The sequence below is a fragment of the Seriola aureovittata genome, chromosome 7 (assembly GCF_021018895.1).
Source record: "Seriola aureovittata isolate HTS-2021-v1 ecotype China chromosome 7, ASM2101889v1, whole genome shotgun sequence".
Classification (NCBI taxonomy): domain Eukaryota; kingdom Metazoa; phylum Chordata; class Actinopteri; order Carangiformes; family Carangidae; genus Seriola; species Seriola aureovittata.
In genome coordinates, this window is record NC_079370.1 from 5,989,772 (window position 1) to 6,004,691 (window position 14,920).

General features: G+C 44.1%; 2 protein-coding genes across 11 annotated transcripts in view; one reads left to right on the plus strand and one right to left on the minus strand.

The window, feature by feature from the left end:
• Nucleotides 1-936: 936 nt before the first annotated feature.
• zgc:153896 (uncharacterized protein LOC569930 homolog) lies at nt 937-7,622 on the plus strand. The gene is made up of 5 exons (XM_056380483.1): nt 937-1,504; nt 4,199-4,344; nt 5,377-5,997; nt 6,637-6,862; nt 7,552-7,622. Exons 1-5 carry the CDS (start codon nt 1,258-1,260, stop codon nt 7,620-7,622), a joined length of 1,311 nt encoding a protein of 436 aa, XP_056236458.1. The 5' UTR covers nt 937-1,257.
• A 1,189-nt stretch (nt 7,623-8,811) lies between these two features.
• The window catches only part of LOC130172152 (sodium bicarbonate cotransporter 3-like), a 44,757-nt gene continuing 38,648 nt past the window's right edge, over nt 8,812-14,920 (minus strand). For all 10 annotated transcript variants that reach the window (XM_056380605.1, XM_056380607.1, XM_056380609.1 and 7 more), the window contains 12 exons: nt 13,649-13,894; nt 13,165-13,270; nt 12,901-13,062; nt 12,706-12,819; nt 11,596-11,757; nt 11,254-11,505; nt 11,071-11,139; nt 10,803-10,976; nt 10,574-10,705; nt 10,406-10,485; nt 10,157-10,264; nt 8,812-9,576 (listed from right to left, as the gene is read on the minus strand). In XM_056380605.1, coding sequence (XP_056236580.1) covers nt 9,495-9,576; nt 10,157-10,264; nt 10,406-10,485; nt 10,574-10,705; nt 10,803-10,976; nt 11,071-11,139; nt 11,254-11,505; nt 11,596-11,757; nt 12,706-12,819; nt 12,901-13,062; nt 13,165-13,270; nt 13,649-13,894 — 1,687 coding nt within the window. In that variant the 3' untranslated portion in view covers nt 8,812-9,494. The remainder of the gene's footprint in view (nt 9,577-10,156; nt 10,265-10,405; nt 10,486-10,573; nt 10,706-10,802; nt 10,977-11,070; nt 11,140-11,253; nt 11,506-11,595; nt 11,758-12,705; nt 12,820-12,900; nt 13,063-13,164; nt 13,271-13,648; nt 13,895-14,920) is intronic.

Below are 14,920 nucleotides of genomic sequence, written 5' to 3' on the forward strand. Positions count from 1 at the left end.
TTACAACAAACCTTGCCTTCACTCCGGTTTCCTCCAACATTTCTCTGAATTTACTTCAGCAAATTGTTTTGAACAAATTTGTTTGTTCAGGTTTAATCAGACTGAAAATCTGCTGCTTTCAATTCTCTCTCGTTTGAATTACTCTGTAGAAAATTATATCATAAAATAACTTGTTGAAAACATTTTACTGTGCTCTCAGGATGTCCCCTGCAGGTTCTCTGATGTTCCAGCCACATGATGAGAAACCCTGTGTCCTTGAGTTACACAGCACAGGATGATGACCAGGACATGTGGTTGAAAGTCCTTGAAACTGTTGGTGAATTAACCTTGAGCTTTTATTGAATTAATTTTATTTGACCTGTTGTTTCATGACGATGCAATAAACTTCAAACCGACTCCTGTGTGTTCAGAAACATAAAGTAATGCAGTACATTTACTTTACAAGAGTATTTTTTTCTGGTACTTCATATTCCCAAACCACATGACAGAGGGAAAATTGTACTTTTTACTGCACTCCATTTATTTGAAGAGCTTCAACTTTTCAAAAAACTTTTTTACATGAAACGAACATGAGCTTATAAAGTTCACTGTTCCAACCTTAAACCAGAGGTTTCAACCTTTTTGGCTTTTGGCCCCGTCACACGTCAGGCGTCTGTGATCAGATCACCTCTGATCGATTTAACATGGTTTCACTTCAACATCAATAAATAATCACAGACTGAAGAAAAGTCTAAAAACTGAATCCAGATCAGTGAATGAGCGTTTTTCTCCCATGAATCATGTGATGATCAGATTGATCTGGTGACCCTCTGGCGGGACCCGACCCCCAGGTTGGGAACCAGTGGAGTAGTTACAGCAGTTCCCACAGTAAAATGACTCAGGATCAATGATCTGATAATGATTGGATGCTGTATCAATAATCTGTCAAAGGTCGTTTTACTGCAGAATTGTAATTGTAAATACATGTTGGTGATAGTTTGGACGTTTAAACTGCGGAGCTGTTTCCTCAGTAAAGATGTGAATCCTTCGTCCAGTTTGTTTCTGACTGTCACAGTAAAAGTCTGGACTGAGTTGGACTGCCGGGTCCACAGATCACTGATGGTGATCAATGACTTCCCCTGATAAGAACCTGATACAAGTGTTGAGTCGAAGGTCTCGTCCTTCACAGCAGCACATCAGCAGATCCCTATCACATTTACATATTAACCTGGAGCTACAGGTGTGCTGCTCAGGTACAGTCAGTCAGTCTGTGCGAAGATGAAGATGAGGCTGGAGCTCTTCCTCGTCCTCACGGCGGTGATCAGTGCTGCTGGAAAGCCGCTCAGCAAGGCAGCAGCCGGGAACAAGCTGCTGCTGATCTCCTTCGATGGCTTCAGGTGGGACTACGACCAGGACGTGGACACGCCGAACCTGGACCAGCTCGCTGTGGACGGGGTCAAGGCCAAATACATCACCCCCCCGATGCTGACCATGACCTCCCCCTCCCACTTCACCACCATCACTGGTAACACTGAACTGTATTATTGTTATTATTATGATTATTATCATTATCATTATCACTGAAGACACACCTGCTCTACAATTTAAATCACCTTCTCTTTAATAACATGACGTGAAACATCAAGTGGAAAAATACTCAGATCTTTTACATTAGTTCAAGTATTTAAACCAAGTACGTGACAAGTGTTCAGAGCGGAGAAATGTTTCACTGTCATATTCACCATCATTCATCATATTATCATCACTGATGCATTCAAGTGCATCAAGTGTGATCAGCATTTTACTGCTGCAGCTGGACGCGTCCAGCCAATTGTCAGTGTTTGGCGTCGGACTGATCATTTTTTTGATCGATCATCTGATGATGCTGCAGGTGGAAGTGAAACCAAAATTTAAAATGATTCACGTTATTAAAAGGAGAAGAAACAAATCGTCATTCCTGAGAAGCTGCAGCCGTGAATGTTTTCTCCCTCACTTGTAAGATGCTGTGGAGAAAAATCTGCCGAATAAAAAGTAAATGTAAAAGTTCATGTTCATTTAAATGTAAATCTAAATTTCTAAAGTAACTCGAAATGTCAACAGTAAAAGTACAACATTCCCTCTGACATGCAGCAGCGTAGAAGTACTGAGTCACTTTCCATCACTGATGCTGATACTACATCAGCACAGCAACAGGTATTAGTAGGAGTAGTACAAGTAGAAATAGTACAAGTAGAAGTAGTACTAGTAGAAGTAGTACTAGTAGAAGTAGTACTAGTAGAAGTAGTACTAGTAGAAATAGTACAAGTAGAAGTAGTACTAGTAGAAGTAGTACTAGTAGAAATAGTACTAGTAGAAATAGTACTAGTAGAAGTAGTACTAGTAGAAGTAGTACTAGTAGAAGTAGTACTAGTAGAAGTAGTAGTAGTAGAAGTAATAGTACGTATAGTATGTTATTAATCCCATAATGGCCATAAAGATTTGAACTGTGAGTTCCTGATTGACTAAAAGTTAAACACTGAAATATTAAATATTTGACTTGAATTTTTGAAATTGAACATTTGGATTTTATAGACATTCATTTTATAAAACAAAAAAAAAATTGAAATTGCAAAACTAAGTATTGAACATTTCAAAGAGGCCTCCCCTACTGAAGAACACATGAAGTATAGATAGTTTTCAACAGTAAAAAATTCAGAGGTGATTACATTTCACATTTAGGATTTCATTTGTGTTGTAGTGGTTTTGATCAGCCCGGATCAATACGTCTGAATTATAGGCTCAAACTCTGCAAAAGGTCGATGTTCTCAGTCACATAACTCCTGGTTCGTTTCTCTCAAAATAAAAATATTAAAAGGTCATGAAAGAAAATCACTCGATTTAAACAAACTCAACCAAACAGAAACAATTAGAAGTTTATCTGAAAGAAAAGTCAGTTCAGTTCAGTAGTATCAGTCATTAATATTAAAATCTTTATGGGGATTATTTGCTTCTATAAACCTCAGTCTTAAAACTGCCAAGTCATAAAAAGAAGCTTAACTCATAAACTAAACGATAAAAATGTTGAATAATACATTGTACTGTACAATAACAGGCCAGTAATGTGTTCCAGGTGATGATATATGTTGTAAATTACAGTGCAGGATGTGTTTGGGACTTTGCATAGAATACATCCACCCTCACAGGTGGAGGTAGATCTTAACACATGAACTAACAACAGGTCTTAGTACAAAGTGCATCCTCTGTAGTCAGGGAACTGACTGGTGTCCCTGCGAGTGGGGGCAGACTTGTAACACACTTTAACACATGGTGTAATTATGATATTACACCATCTAGAACCTGTTCTATCAGAGATCTGGGGACACAAGATGTGAAGAGTGTTTTCCAAATCACAACCAAAGAACAGAAGCAAAGTAACTGCAGAATAATTTAGACCAAAGTGTTGAACATGAGAAAAAAGGGAAAAAGAGCCAAATGTCTGTCAGAACATGACGTCGACCCATCGGTCCTCAGATGTGGAGGTTGGGAGGAAACTGTTTTGTGAAATGGTGCTAAACACAAACTGAAATACAAGCTCCCTATGAGATGTTTGCTCCTTCACTTCCCTCAGAAATGTAGGAGTGGAAGGATAAAGTAGCACAAATGAAAATGGTAAAGTGTGTGTCTATTATTAAAGCTGATATCAAAGAGGTAAAAAGACTACCAGGACTAACTAACTAAACCTCCACAGACACACAAAGACTATTAACATGAAATCATAAACTCTGAAGAAGTTTAGGAACTAGCTAACATTAGTTATCTAAACTATAACTTACGGCTAAAGTTAACATGAGCATTCACCCGTAGATACTATTCAGAAACTCTGAAGGTAAGAAAGTGTGTTTTAAAAAAGCTAATTAGCTACTGCTACTCACGTTAAGCTACAGAGTCTGAGCGACACAGGAACAGAGACGAGGTCGTGGGTCATCGATGGAGTGAGGCAGCAGATCAGACATTCAGCTAACATCAAGGTTAAGACATGGTACAGCCCCCCCCCCCCATCTTTCTAATGGAGTAACTGACATATCTTAAAACTAAAGACTCAAAATGACTCCAACAAGACAAGTGATGTCATTGTTTAGTGGTGCAGATCTTTTTCTGTTCGTCTTGAGGTTTTCATTGGGTGTCACTGAAAAGCTTAGGAGTCTTACTTTGAAATGAAGTGTTGTTTCCTGTGCGTCAGGCAGATGGGTGGAGGATCACGAAGTCGTCCACAACATGATGTTCAACACCAAGACCAACCTGAAAGTTCCTCACAAACAGACTCTGACCAGATCAGAGTGGTGGGACAACGGAGTCCTGCCGTTATGGATCACAGCTCAGAACCAGGTGAGTCTGCTTGATTTAGTTCATCTCAATTTTTAATAGGTTACACGTCATTTTATTGTTTAAAGAGTCCCTTAAATTTGTATTGAAGGGCAGTACTTGAGTAAAATGTACTACGTTACTTTGCAGCACTGTCAGCTGTGCTGCTGTTAATACAGACGCATGAACTAACCTGTAACACTTGGATCACTCATTGATCAATCTTCGTGACGATTAAGGTTCATGGGAAATTATGTTTGTTAAATGCTGCTAAAACATTAATATGGAATAAATAATATTAGGGTGTTTTTTTAAAGGATGCTGTCCTTAGATCGATTTATGGTGCGAACAGAGACCTGTACTTATCACTGTAGGAGTGTTAAAGCTCCTCCAGTGTAAAGGTCTGTGTCCATGTGTAGTGTGATTATTGATCAGGTCTAGGTTCTGTATTAATACTGTGAAAGTATCAAAGCCTCAGTCCACAGAGAAATGCACACAGCCTGTATTCAGAAACTGAGCCTTAAAACCAGCCGTCAGGACTTCTGGAACTTTGTGATGTCACAACAAAGCAGTCACCAAGCCCCGCCCACCTGGACCCACCATCCAAACCTTGCAGGATTTGGTTTCTCTGAGTGTTTTTACCTGAAATCTGCTTTATTTTTATTGGATCACTCAGAAAACAGTCAGCCAATCAGAAGAGAGGCTAAGGGGCTCCTCTCGCCATTGACTCACTGGAGCCAGACTCTAGTGGTCATTGGAGGAACTGCAGCTTCTGGTTCTTCAGTGTTGATGCTTCATGTTTGAGGTTTGCAGAGAAGCCTGAGAGAGGAGATGTAAAACTACACTGAGCTGGTTTTTTGGTTCTTAAAACCACAAATATATTTTCTTATGGATCAACCCTTTAAATAAAAGTAAACAATGGAGCTTTAAATGAGGTTTTCTCTCTTCAGGAACCAAAGCTAAATCCTGGAGGATTTATAAACCATGTCAGACCTCGTGTGAACCATAGACAGAAACAAACTGATCTCTGGTTCTTTGTGTTTCTTGTTGTTTCAGGGTCTGAAAACTGCTTCCTTCCACTTCCCCGGAGGTGGTGCCAATTACAGCGGCCAGGCGGTGAACCGGGTGAAGGTGGAGGCCTTCAACCCGGACGACAACGAGACAGAGTGGCAGCAGAACATCGACACTGTGATGAACTGGTTCTCCAAGGAAGACTTCAACCTGGTGACGCTGTACTACGGCGAGCCCGACCGTGTGGGCCACGCCAAGGGCCCGGACCACCCGGACAGGAAGACGATCATCCGGCAGATCGACCGTACCATCGGCTACCTGAGGGAGGCCATCGATCTGCATAACCTGACTGACAGCCTGAACGTCATCATCACCTCCGACCACGGAATGACCACCATCAAGAAGCGGCCGCAGGTGGACGAGATCATCCTCAACAAGTACCTGAATTTAATCAAGCTCGCCAGCTTCGAGATCCTGGACTACGGCGGGTTCGGCATCCTGACGCCGCGGCCGGGGAGGGAACAGGAGGTTTTTGAGGCTCTGTCCAACGCACCCAATCTGACGGTCTACAAGAAGAACCAGATTCCAGAGAGCTTCCATCTCGCCAAAAGTGAGCGGCTGCCTCCGATCGTGGTCGTGGCAGATCTGGGATTCAACCTGAACTCTGTGAGTTTCACCTTTCACCGTGATTCTCCTTTAAAGTATATTTTTTGGGCTTTTTATGCCTTTATGGCAAAGTAGGGAGAGACAGGAAATGGGGAGGCAGAGAGAGGCCGACTGCAGCGAGGACTGAAGCCTCTACATATGGGGCACCTGCTCAACCCACTGCCCCACTCGACGCCCCGTGTGATTCTCCTTTAAAGAATATTTCTGGGCATCTTCTGAGAGAGAGAGTTTGTAGGACGACCCACAACAACCAGTCCAGACTCAAAACCATGATCCACTCGGCCACCAACACCTGATCTAACAAAAGCCACGTCCCAACCCCGAACAAAGAATTCAAAAATCCAGATTAGCACTATTGCACATCCATTCTGTTCTAATCTAATCAGTTTTCCCTCCATATGGTTATAATCATTAATCATAGTTGTTAGACTCCGCCTCCTTAAAACTTCAGTTTACAACTGAAACTTTGGGTGAATTTAAGGTGGAACTGAGAAATCAGTATTTTCTCAATGTCTGTTCTGACTTAGCTTTAGATCCACGTGATCATTTATAGAAGAGAAGAAGAAGTAAGTGATGTAACGTCCTCTCAAACGCTCTCATCCTGTAACTCTGCTTCTTCATCTCTTTGTTTCCCACCAGAGATTCATTGTCTATGTCAACAAAGGAGACCACGGCTTCCACAACGGAGAGATGGACATGAAGACAATCTTCAGGGCCTTCGGTCCCGCCTTCAGGAGGAACTTCCTGTCTGAGCCGTTCGACAGCGTCCACATCTACCCTCTGATGTGTAAACTGCTGCAGATCGACCCGGCGCCACACAACGGCTCACTGAGCGTGACCGAGGAGATGCTGCTGCTGCACGGCGGTGAGCACGGACTCACCATGGTGGTGGTGGTGGTGGTGGTGGTGGGGGGGGGGGTGGGGGTGGGGGGGGGGCGACATGTTAGGAAGTCAGTCTGTTGAAAACTAAACTGAGTCAAATTCCAGATTCTGTCCAGACGTAAGACAAGATCCAAAACCACTGAAGAATTCAGATCCTTCACTGTAGAAACTTTCACAACACTTGATTGGTCCGAACGTCAACATGATTAAAAACATTAAAATTAAAGAAGCAGGAAATCGTCACATCTGAGAAGCTGCAGCTGTTTAGTGTCTGTTCATTTCACCCACAAGCATCATGTTCTAAAAGCTCAACCTGTAACTGAAGCTGTGAAATGAAGCAAGTAAAAAGTATTACATGTCATGGAACAAAACAGTCAAGTAAACTACAAGTACTTCAAAACTGCGCTGAAGTATTGCACTTAATTAAATGTAGTGAATTACCTTCAGTCAAAGGTGAGAACAGTGTAGAGTTCAGAAAGCAGGTCACAGCTGGAAGGACGGAGATCGTTTTAAACTTTTAATTATAATCAGTGCGTAGTAGTTTATTTATCTTTGATTAGGTGAACACGTTTCAATTCTGAGTACTTCACGTGTACTTCATGTGTACTTCATGACTCAGTGTACTTCATATGTACTTCAGTGTTGACCGTGAACTGTGTCTGTTGTTTACAGGTGGATCTCGCAGAGCTTCAGTGTCTGTCACTCTGATGCTGCTGATGATGCTCATGTTCGCTGCACTGTAACAGGTCCAGGATCAGGTCTGGTCCAGGCTCAGGTCTAGTCCAGGCTCAGATCTGGTCCAGGATCAGGTATGGTCCAGGCTCAGGTCTGGTCCAGGATCAGGTCTCCAGGTCCAGGATCAGCTTCCATCACTTGATCTATACGTGTTTTGTTCTGGGTTTTAATCTCGTCGGTCTCTGTGTTCTGACTTCAGAACTTTTTATCCAGGTGAATTATTATTGCTAATATTTATAAACAACAGTAACTTATGATCATGAGCTTTTCTATTTTATCTTGCTACATGTAATTTACTGGTTTGATTCAGTTGATGAGTTTCAGTTTTGGCTTCATGCAGATTTCTGAAATAAAATAAAAAAAAACGTATTAATGTTCCTGGTTTTTCATTTTGTAAATAAAGTCAAGTTTGTGACAAATGTCGAAAGGAAGTCTTCCACTTATTCTCGCCTTGCAGAGTGAATATGAAACTACAGCCAGCAGCTGGTTAGCTTAGCATAGCTTAGCATAGAGGGGAACAACATCTCCACTGTTTAAAATGACTTTAAATTAAATAGAAATTAAAACAAATGAATGAATTAAAACAATCAAACAAAAGTTCATTAAAAGTTTCTTTTGTATCATTTCACATTAAAAGTCTTCGTTCATATAAACAGAGTTTTACTGTTTTACTTTCACCAGTATTTGTTCATATGTGGAAAATGAATTATTGTATATATATTATATATATTATCCTGATGTTCAGACCCGTCACTGGGTTGTGAATGAAGTTGTGCAGGTAGAAGGAAGGGGACGTTTTCTAGTGACGGACATCGGAGACAAAGAGTCTGAAAATGTCCTTCATGAGGGTGTGATGTGTGTCGCTGCTGCTGCTGTTGACGACTGACTTCCTGTTTTTAAATCACCTGTCCCTTCCCCTCACACAGCGTCTCTGCCTCACCTGTCTCCCTCTGAGCGTCCCTCACAGTTTGAACCTGATCACAGATCGAATGGCGACGTGTTCTGTTGACAGTCGTGACCCAAAGTATAAAAACCGTCCAAATCACCTTTTACCTCCCAGTTAAAATGAGAAGAAGTCGAACTGAGCAGCTCTCCTGGTCTGTTCTTCAAGCCTTTAATGACCCTGAGGTCAGAGGTCAGAGGATCTCAGACTGAAACGTTTCACTGTTTGTTAAAGTTAAAGATCTGAGACTCTGATCGTCATCACCAAACTGATTTTATTTAAGCTTTACCAAGAAACTGACAGCGACTGTGACGTCATCTGGTCGGCCACTGCAGGCAACAAGGTGAGGTACGACAGTGATCACACACACACACACACACACACACACACACACACACACACACACACACACACACACACACACACACACACACACACACACACACATATATAAAACACTCAGACTCACTGACACGTACAAGTGAAATCAGCATGATGATTAAATAAAAACTCTGTTGGAGGTGAAGAGTCCATCTGCTTCATCAAAGCAGAAACAGAAAATTTAAAACTGAAATTAAGTTTCAGGTGTTTTCAGATCATCAGTCTGGAAAAATGAGGTGTCCATTGAGTCTGTGCTTAAGCTGCCAATCACAGCGCAGCAGTGGACCGCCCAGTTAAAAACCAACCAAAGAAACCTGAGGAAGCTGTTTCCATAAGTGGCGGCCATATTTGCTCCCAGTGGCGGAGTCTCCGTGTTTCACCATAAAACGATGAGAAAATAAAATGTCACCTTCGTCCGAGGAAACGCAGGATAAGAAGTACAGCACGACGAGGTGAAGCCTGATTGGTCCTCTTATGACCTTTCACCTCAGTTCAGAAGATGAAGGACTGCAGGGTCCCATCAGTAACAGCAGCCCCCCCCCCCAGCGCTGCTCGATCATAGCGATGTCTCAGCGTCCACGACTCTCCGACCATCCTCGTTCTCCACGTTTATCTGGACGCTCGGCAGCTTCTCCAGGCTGGAAAACAAGGACCTCACCATCATTAGGCTGAGACTGATAATCACATTTGGTTTTTATCATTCTTAAACAAAGATTCATTGATCACTGCTGTTTCCTAACAACCCTGAATCCCAGCAAACATCTGGTAATCCCCTGATACCTCCCACAACAACCACTAACACCCTAACAACCACCGATGGCACATTCTGGGGGGGAATCTAGGTAACCACCACTAATACAGTGCTGCATGGTAACTAGGTTGATGAAGGTATTAATGGTGTTGATCAGTGGTTGTTGAGGTGTTAGTGGTTGGTAATGGATTATTAGAGGTGGTTCATGAAGTTAGTTTAGGGGGTGACTAGGTGTTTGCTCTGGTTTTGATGGTTGACAGGTGGATCTATAGGGGTTGGGTGGTTCAGGGTGGGAGGGAATCATGACTTCATGGTGTTAGAGGGAGGTGTCAGGGGATTACCAGATGTTTTAACAGATGTTTTCTATGTTGTTACTGGAGGTGGCCGTTTACAGCAGTGTGGTGTGATTCGTGAACAATCCCATGATCCTCAGCTGATCACTTCACTGTTCACCTGCATCATTTTACCTGTTGCAGCGTCTCAGAGCTTTGCTGCTGTCAGAGTTCATGGAGACTGATTTCCAAATCCCGCTTTTGGCCATTTCATCTGAGATGTTCACCTCTGATGGGTCCACGCTGCGCACACGCACACACACACACACACACACACACACACACACACACACACACACACACACACACACACACACACACACGTTACTGTCAGCTGCAGTGTCTCAGTGTTCACAAGGATCAGTGTGTTCGTCACTGACTCACCGTCCTTTCAAGTTTTTGATGACGTCTCCTCTGTCGTACGGAGGATCGTCCTCCGCTTCCTCCAGCATCCGCTGAGCATCCTGGGAAAAACAACAACAAACACAAACACTGTGGTGTCAGTGGACTCTGAAGCTGAGCTACATCATTTCTCCAGTTCCAGTGTCTCACCTCCTTTTCCTTCTTCTTCTTGTCATCCTCCTTCTTCTTCTTGCTCTCTGGGATCAGGTCGTCCAGCCAGCTCAGCTCTCTCTTGGTGAAGCAGAAATCCAGAAGCTTCCTGATGAAGACCAGAGCCAGAACCTGCAGAGGACGGCAAGTCCAGTTAGAGACCAGTCCCTGTGTCTGATTGATAATAAAATAAAACATATCGTCTCTGTTGTGTCTCCGTTTGTCCAACCATCATGGGGAAGATGACGGCGGCGGCGGAGGCCTTTATGGCCCAGAGGACGATGAGGCAGGACAGCTGCACCACGGTGAAGACGTGGACCTTCCACAGTGGGACGTAGCGCAGGTAGATGAGGTCCGGCTGGTGTTTGGCCGGCATGCCGAACAGCTTGATCCTGTCGAACAGCTGCAGGGACACAGAGGGACGCGGAGGGACGGACGAGGTTAAAGACACAGCAAGGAAGCTGCTGCAGAACAAAGGGACAGACGCGGAGACAGACCTGAATGCCTTTGAGCGAAGACACGCCCATGTAGAGGAAGACTCCGTACAGGACCGGCATCGGGATGAACTGAGGACAGGAGGGCAAATGTATTTTACACTTCGTGTTTTAACTCGTCTCCAGAGCTGAGTCGAGTATGAAGACAGGAAGTGACGAGCGGAGGAAATGATCAGTGGCGTTCACCTTGAGGGCGGAGGTCATGAAGACGGAGCAGCCCATCAGGACGAAGATCATGAAGCCGGTGACTCTCTGCTCTCTGATGCCCAGGAACTTGGGCTGCTCGCCGGGCGCCGCGCACTCTGACTCCAGCTTCAGGCTGTTGACGTGGGAGATGGAGAGAACGGTCGCCGCCACGAACCACGGCAGGCCCATGATAGAGCACACGCCCAGCATCACCGCCACAACCAGCAGGTCCAGGTGGTAGCCGCAGCCTTTCTGCAACCAAAAACACACGGGGGGGGGGGTTATCATCCAGCCGCTGTGACAGAAACACACCTGTCATCTCCAACTCTCTGTCGTCCTGACCTTAAGTTTGTTCTCCTTCCTGTTGACGATGACGGCTGTGATCTGTTGGTCCATGAAGATGAGGATGGTGCAGAGGAGGGCGGGGACGGCGGCGGCCAGCAGCGTCCACCAGGGGTTCGTTCCCAGCGGGGAGATCAGCCAACCACGAGTGTTGGACGTGGGCTGAACGGACGGAGACAAAGAGACACAACTGTTCCTTCATCTGTCATCCAATCATGTCGCTGCTACAGCTGCAGCCGTTAAACAATCAATCAATCAATTAGACAATAGATCACTCTTTGATCAGAGAGACAGAGGGAGAGAGAGAGTTGAACAAAGATCTAGCTGCTGTTGAAGCTCCGCCCACACACAATAAAAACCGACAATAAAAATCTGACCCAACAAAAAGAAAATTATATCAAATATTGGAATTAAACCAAATCACAAAGTAAATTAGAATTCTATTTGACCCTGAACAGAGAGCAGATGGTGGCAGAGTGAACACAGCCTGGCCACAGAAACAGGCCGTCACAGCCAGAACAGGCTCCCCAGGGAGGCGAGGCTGTGCTCACTTTGTCATGAAAGAGAATCTCACTTCCTTTTATATTGTGACAAATAGTTTTCTTTGAAAAATAAATCATATATATCCTGAGTTTATCTGCCTCCCCGATCTTCAGAAACTGTCCTGTGTATGTGCAACAACAACGTATAATCATTAATCCTCTATCAATGTTTGTAATTTTCTGTACTGCTTTGGCAATAAAGGTTTCTGATTGGTCATGCCAATAAAGCTTATTTGAATTTGGATTTGAGAGCGAGAGAGAGAGAGAGAGAGAGACAGAGAGAGAGAGAGAGAGAGAGAGAGAGAGAGAGAGAGAGAGAGAGAGAGAGAGACAGATTACAGACAGGTGTGACTCAGGTGTGTACAGGTGGAGTTACACAGTTGGAGGTCGTCGTCTTTCCATGTGAACTGACCTAAAGTAACCTCTGTACTCTCTGCTGTGTAATATACAGCAGGTGTTAGCACACTGAGCTAACAGCTGCTCATTCAACAAGCCACAGTCTGATCATCACATGACATCATCAGTTTAACTCTGACACAGATGCAGTGGAGGCGGAGTCAGCCGTCACCTCGAAGCGGTCGGGTACGTTGAGTTTGGGTGAAGGGACTCCCACCAGATAATCCACCAGCACCATGATCATGATGGTCAGGAAGACGGCAAAGTCACTGATGGTCGATCGAACCTGAGAACACAAACATCCTCATCAACAGGTGTGTGAGGCTGTGAATGTTCACCTGTCTGTCCTTCGCACAGCGTCACACACCTTGGTGGGGAAGTATCTCTTGGTCTTGAACTGTTTGAGGAAGGATGAGAGGAAGAAGGTGGTGAAGAAGAGGATGACGGACCAGAAGAGGACGTCAGGGACATAGGGACCATCATGGCCGCAGGCCGAGCCAACGAACTCCCCGTGTAAATCCCCACAGTCCTAGACAGAGAGAGACAGAATAAGTGACAAACTGTGTGTGTGTGTGTGTGTGTGTGTGTGTGTGTGTGTGTGTGTGTGTGTGAGTGTGTGTGTTTGTGAGACCTTCACACTCAGCTGCTCCCACTCAATGTCTCCTGAGGTTAAGTTTCTCTTGCTCCAGATCTGCTGGTGTTCAGCTGAGACGTTGGCTGGAGGAGAACACTGACACCTGCACCAGAGTACAACATGAGCAGTAACATGACTGGTCACACGTGCACAAATACACAGAAGTGTTGTCACCGTACTTGTGGCACCTTTTTAAAATTCCTGATTAATCAATCATTCGGTCAAATTGATCAAATGTCGGACGGACAACCTGAAAACAATATGGCTGCCGCTGACTGTCGCCGGCGCAGAGGAATAAAAACACTGTGACGGATGTGAAAGAAGCAACGAGTTCTCACTTTAACCATCATGCATCAGTAAAAGTCTGAGCTTCAACTTCTCTGAAACAACTTTAATGTAAACATGATGAAAACATCTGTCGGCCTGTGGCGCTCTGTAACAACAGACCCTGGTTCTGGTTCTGGGAGTGGTGCTGCCTTACGTGTAGAAGGTCAGGTTGTCCAGCTGGTTGTGCATGTTGATGGGGTAGAGCTCCCCCAGGTGGACCAGCTTCTCCAGAGCCTCGTAGATGAAGATGATGCAGATGAGGGCGGCGAACGCCTCCTCAGTGAAGCGGGTGATGTAGCAGACCAGAGAGCTGGCGTCCGTGGCGACCAGCAGCAGGCACAGGAAGGCGGTCCACAGTCCAATACTGGTCCTCAGAGACAGGTAGGACAGGCCGTAGTCACTGGGGGGGGGGTAAAGGTTTTATCTTCATGTGTTTTCATGTGAAGCAGCAGTTAAAGTTTATTATTATTATTATTATTGTTATTATTATTATTATTATTATTGTTATTAATGAGGGTTTGTTCCATTTCCTGTTCACAACTACTTTAACAAGCAACAATAACTGACAATAATAAAACTAAAGTATAAAAACATCTGGTGGTAACAAACTGCAGGTTTATAATAATAATAACAATATTATTATTATTATTATTATCATAACAACAATAGTTTAAAACTATGAGATTAAAACCTGAGGGATGATCTGAAACATGATCAACAGGAATAAAGTTTATATTAATAGTTCACTGTTCTGTTTCACTGTCTCTCCGTCTGTCTCTGTCTCTCTGTCTGTCTCTCTGTCTCACTGTCTGTCTCTCTCTCAGTCTTTCTCTCTGTCTGTCTGTCTCTCTGTCTGTCTGTCTCTCTGTCTCATTGGTCTCTTCCTTCTCACTGATAATGTCTCTGCAGGACATTGAGACATTCAGAGAGTCCAGTCTGTTCATTAGCTGGAGGTTACAGATAACGTGTCCTGACCACTGAAACAACCAGAGCAGAATTATCAGTGACAGAACACTGACCTGATCAATACTCCATCAATCAGTAACAAAAGAACACACAGGATGCGCTGCTGAGTCTGTACATCAGAAGTGTTTAGGTGAAATGATTTTATAACCAAGCAGCATTTCATCTGGGACTGATAACATGGACCTCCGCAACACCTTGATGATGTCACCAAACTCACTTCCTTGCTTGTGGTGTTAAAGCATGTTGTGAAGCCACAGACACGTGTGACATGAACGTCTCACATTCACCAACAAACATCCCTGTTAAAGACGTGTGAAGACGTTCACCATGTTTTACATGAAAGGGTTAAATAGTTCTGTAACTCTGCAACACTGTGGTGGAGCCACAGGTGTAGAGCTGGAGCCACAGGTGTAGAGCTACCGGAGCCACAGGTGTAGAGCTGGAGCCACAGGTGTAGAGC